The sequence below is a fragment of the Capra hircus genome, chromosome 15 (genome assembly GCF_001704415.2).
Source record: "Capra hircus breed San Clemente chromosome 15, ASM170441v1, whole genome shotgun sequence".
Classification (NCBI taxonomy): domain Eukaryota; kingdom Metazoa; phylum Chordata; class Mammalia; order Artiodactyla; family Bovidae; genus Capra; species Capra hircus.
Window position 1 is genome coordinate 3,695,577 of NC_030822.1, and position 4,680 is coordinate 3,700,256.

A 4,680-nucleotide genomic window follows, 5' to 3' on the forward strand; every position below is an offset into this window, starting at 1 on the left:
TCATATGACTATTGAGTTTAAGTCATCCCACTCCAAGGAGCTTGAAACCACAAATAAGTTTGCTTCCATGGTGGCTCAGAGGTTAAAGCGTCTGCCTCCAATGCAGGAGACCCAAGTACGATCCCTGGGTCGAGAAGATCCCCTGGAAAAGGAAATGGCAATCCACTCCAGTATTCTTGCCTGAAGAATTCCATGGATAAGAATCCCATGGATGGAGAAGCCTAGTAGGTTACAGTCCATGGGGTCGCAAAAAGTCGGACACGACTGAGCGACTTCACCTCACCTCACCTAACATGAACCATGAAAGAGTATGAATGATAAATCAAAATAAATGTTAATAAACAAAAACCCACACATGTACACAAGCACACAAAGATAACTTCAATGTTTATTCTAAAGTTTGAGGATACAATAAATCATTTAAATTCCCCTTTGGTACCTACCATTCTCTATCTCCCCCATAGCATGCCCACTCTCCTTGACTATTCCATGGTCTATAGTTCCTAATTTATTCTACTACACTCTAAAAATTGATTTAACTACTTTGGTTATGTTTCATTTCTTTTTCTCAGAAATGCAAAGTTTTTTTTTTCTTCTGTTTTTCTTACACGAATGGACTTATAGCCCTTAGAAGTGTGACTGACATGCAAAAGCCATTCTCTAAAATATGTGAAGAACTCATTTATATTTGCTTTTTCTTCTGAAAACACAGACAGCCAAGTATAAAGTCCTGAAACTAATTTACAGGAATCACATTGATAGCGATCTTTAAGGAAAAAAAATATTTCATAATTTCATCCAAATCCTTTGTAGGGCATATTTTACATCTTTGTTCCTCAAACTGTAGATCAAGGGATTTAACATGGGAATAACAAGGGTGTAAAATATAGATGCCACTTTATCAGTGTCAAAGGAATGACTGGACTCTGGTTGCACATACATAAATATCAAAGTCCCATAGAACACGGTGACCACTGTCAGGTGGGATCCACAGGTAGAAAAAGCCTTCTGCCTACCTTCAGTAGAGTTCATCTTGAGAATAGCTGTGAGGATGAGCAGGTAAGACACAAGCACTATTAGAAGAGAGAAAATCAAATTAAATCCTGATAAGACCAGGACAATTAATTCAATTTCGTGTGTGTTTGAACAGAGCAGTGATAATATGGGGAGACTGTCACAGTAGAAATGACTGATGACATTATAGCCGCAGAAGGATGAATTAAAAATGTTCATAGTGACTAGAAGAGAAACAAGTGTGCTATAGAGGTAGGGGATTGCCACCAGGGCCCGACACACCCTTTGTGACATGATGACTGTGTAAAGCAGGGGTTGACAGATGGCCACATAGCGGTCATAGGACATTGACGCCAGGATAAAAAGCTCACTAATAATGAACACGATGAAGAAAGCCAGCTGTGTGGCACACAAACGATAGGAAATTTTATTTTGATCCACAACAAAGTTTACCAACATTTTGGGGCTCACAGCTGTTGAATAACCCAGATCAGTAAGAGCCAGGTGCCTGAGAAAGAAGTACATGGGTGTCTGTAGCCTGGAGTCCACCTTAGTGAGGATGACCATGCCCAAGTTGCCCACCACTGAGGTCACGTAGATGATGAGGAAGAGCCCAAACAATGGAGCCTGCAGTTCAGGGCGGTCTGTGATTCCCATGAGGATGAATTCAGTCAGCACCGTTCTGTTGTGTTCTTCCATTTTATCAGGAAACCTATTTTAATAGAGATATCGTGTAGTCAATGATATCATTAATGGAATTTAGTGATTTCTTTTAGTTTACATACATGACATAAATAAAATTAATTTAAATTATATTTTAAACACAAAGAAAAATTCTTCATCCTCTAAATAAAACATACAAATTAAATAGAAATAAAAAAGAGAGGTAAATATACATCTGGAGAGAGAGCGAGACCTGTAGTTTTTCACTGGTGAGATTAACGCCCCAAAGAACATGTAACAATATTTTGAGGCATTTCGGTTGTCAGCATTGGAGGTAGTTAGAAACCAGTGACACTGGTATTTATCCTAATATATTAGGGCTGCCCCCCAAAACAACAAGGGGGCTTCTCCAATGGCTTAGTGAGTAAAGAATCTGCTTGCAAAGCAGGAGACTCAGAAGACATGTGCTCAATCCCTGTGTTGGAAGACACACTGGAGGAGAAAATGGTACCCCACTCCAGTATTCTTGCCAAGAAAATTCAGTGGGTACAATCTGTGGGGTCACAAAGTGTTTGATGTAGCAACAAGGAATTATATAGCCCAAAATGCCAAAGGGCCAAGACTGACCAGAGTTGGTAGATGTGTTGGTATAGATATGGATTGATATAAATATAGATGAGGGAAACATATCTAAAAAACTTTATAAATTTTAGGTGCTGTTTTATAGGTGAAGGTAAACTTTTCTGTCATCTTTTTGTATAATGACCATCACACCATTATATTTACAAAATTAAAGTCACATAATATTACATACTACACATGCTAAACTTTACCTCATAAAAAATGAAACCTAAATTGCAATTATGTGTGGAAAGATTTAGAAGCCTTTATGTTAAAATAAGTTTATCTGAAAGCCCTTATGTCTACAGGGGGTGCAAGATGATAAAATTAATACATTTGACCAATATTAAACAGAGGTTTAAAAATAATGGAGTTCTAACATATCATACCACACTGGGGTTTTTTTTATTCTTTTTTTTTACAAGGAAACATTCCATATAACATACATGGGTTGATATAATCTCTGGTATAGCTATACTTTTTGTATATGCAAACGAGTACCCTGGTAAATATGGTAGGTTATTTCAATCTCTTTCTTGCTGCATTGTTGGGAAGATATATGAGATTTAAACATTTAATTGCATTTGTGTTATCTGAAAATACCCTTCAAATGTCTAATACATAGAATTTCTGTGTGCATTTGCTTTTAATTTCTTAGTGGGAAAAGCACGCTACCTGAATTGGACTCTCTTTACACATGCACGTAGAAATTATTTTTGTGTGACTTCCTTCTTGGGTGTATGATGGTGAATAGACTGAGGGCTGTGTTACCCAGGAAACAGCCCTCAGTGTCCCCACTCTCCTCCTGACCCCTCCCCATGACTGCAACTGGGACCATCAGTGAGCTCTTGCTCAAGGTATTTTAATCTGCTATATAACTTAAAATATGCAATACATATTTACTTAAAGTGGAACATTTTTCTTCCTCCCCAACTGCATTTTCATTAAAACAGACATATACTGAATTATTTGTAACATGGACAGTATATTTAGCAAAGGAGAAACCGAGGTCACAATGAGGAAACTGAGCAACTCGAGAGACTGTGATGTAACTAAAACTGGTTTTAGATGATAAAGTTTCATAAATAATTCCTTTGGATAAAAGGGTTCTCTATAGAAAAGGAAAAGTTTTTAAATTATTATATATTATACAATATTATACTGAAAAAAGTTAAGGATATACAAGCATACATCTATATCTATCTACATATATTTATATGTATCATATATTTCCAGAATGTTATTTCATCTGCTTTCACATTAAGGCTGCAAATAACATCCATACAACATTAAATGCAGAGGTATAAGTACAGTGAATTAAAGATATACATGAATATTCCTAGAAAACATCATTCTTATCATGAATATTATTAAGAAAACAGAATGATACCAGAGTAGAATGTAGATTTTTTTAACGTAAAAGAATTGACTGAGGTTTGCAACACTGTACAGTATATGGTGATCAAAACCATCCCCAAGAAAAAGAAATGCAAAAAGGCAAAATGGTTGTCTGAAGAGGCCTTACAAATAGCTGAGAATAGACTAGAAGCTAAAGACAGAGGAGAAAAGGAAAGATATAGCATCTGAATGCAGACTTCCAGAGAATAGTAAGGACAGATAAGAGAGACTTCCTAAGTGATCAATGCAAAGAAATAGAGGAAAACAATAGACTGGGAAAGACTAGCGATCTCTTCAAGAAAATTACAGATACCAAGGGAATATTTCATGCAAATATGGGCACAATAAAGGACAGAAATGTTGTGGACCAAACAGAAGCAGAAAATATTAAGAAGAGCTAGCAAGAATACACAGAAGAACCAAAAAAAAAAAAAAAAAAAACCTTAATGACCCAGATAACCAAAATGGTGTGATCTCTCTAAATACCAGCAAATTTGCAAAACTCAGCAGTGGCCGCAGGACTGGAAAAGGTCAGTTTTGATTCCAGTACCAAACAAAGGCAGTGCCAAAAAATGTTCAAACTACCACACAATTGCACTCATCTCACATGCAAGGAAAGAAATGCTCAAAATTCTCCAAGCTAGGATTCAACATTACATGAACCGAGAACTTGCAGATGTTCAAACTGAATTTAGAAAAGACAGAGGAACCAGAGACCAAATTGCCAACATCCACTGGATCATAGAAAAAGCAAGAGAACTACAGAGGAATATCTACTTCTGCTTCAGTGACTGTGCCAAAGCCTTTGATTGTAGATCACAACAAACTGCGGAAAATTCTTAGAGATGGTAATACTAGACCACTTAACCTGCCTCCTGAGAAACCCGTATGCAGGTCAAGAAGCAACAGTTGGAACCAGACGTGGAACAAGGTGTCCTTTGCCAACGAAGGACTTTATAGTCAAAGCTATGGTTTTCCAGTAGT

At 36.9% G+C, this 4,680-nt stretch overlaps 1 protein-coding gene across 1 annotated transcript; it reads right to left on the reverse strand.

Moving 5' to 3' along the window:
• On the reverse strand, window positions 787–1,713 carry LOC102186788 (olfactory receptor 8K3-like). Its single transcript, XM_013969923.2, has one exon. It carries the CDS (start codon window positions 1,711–1,713, stop codon window positions 787–789), a length of 927 nt encoding a protein of 308 aa, XP_013825377.2.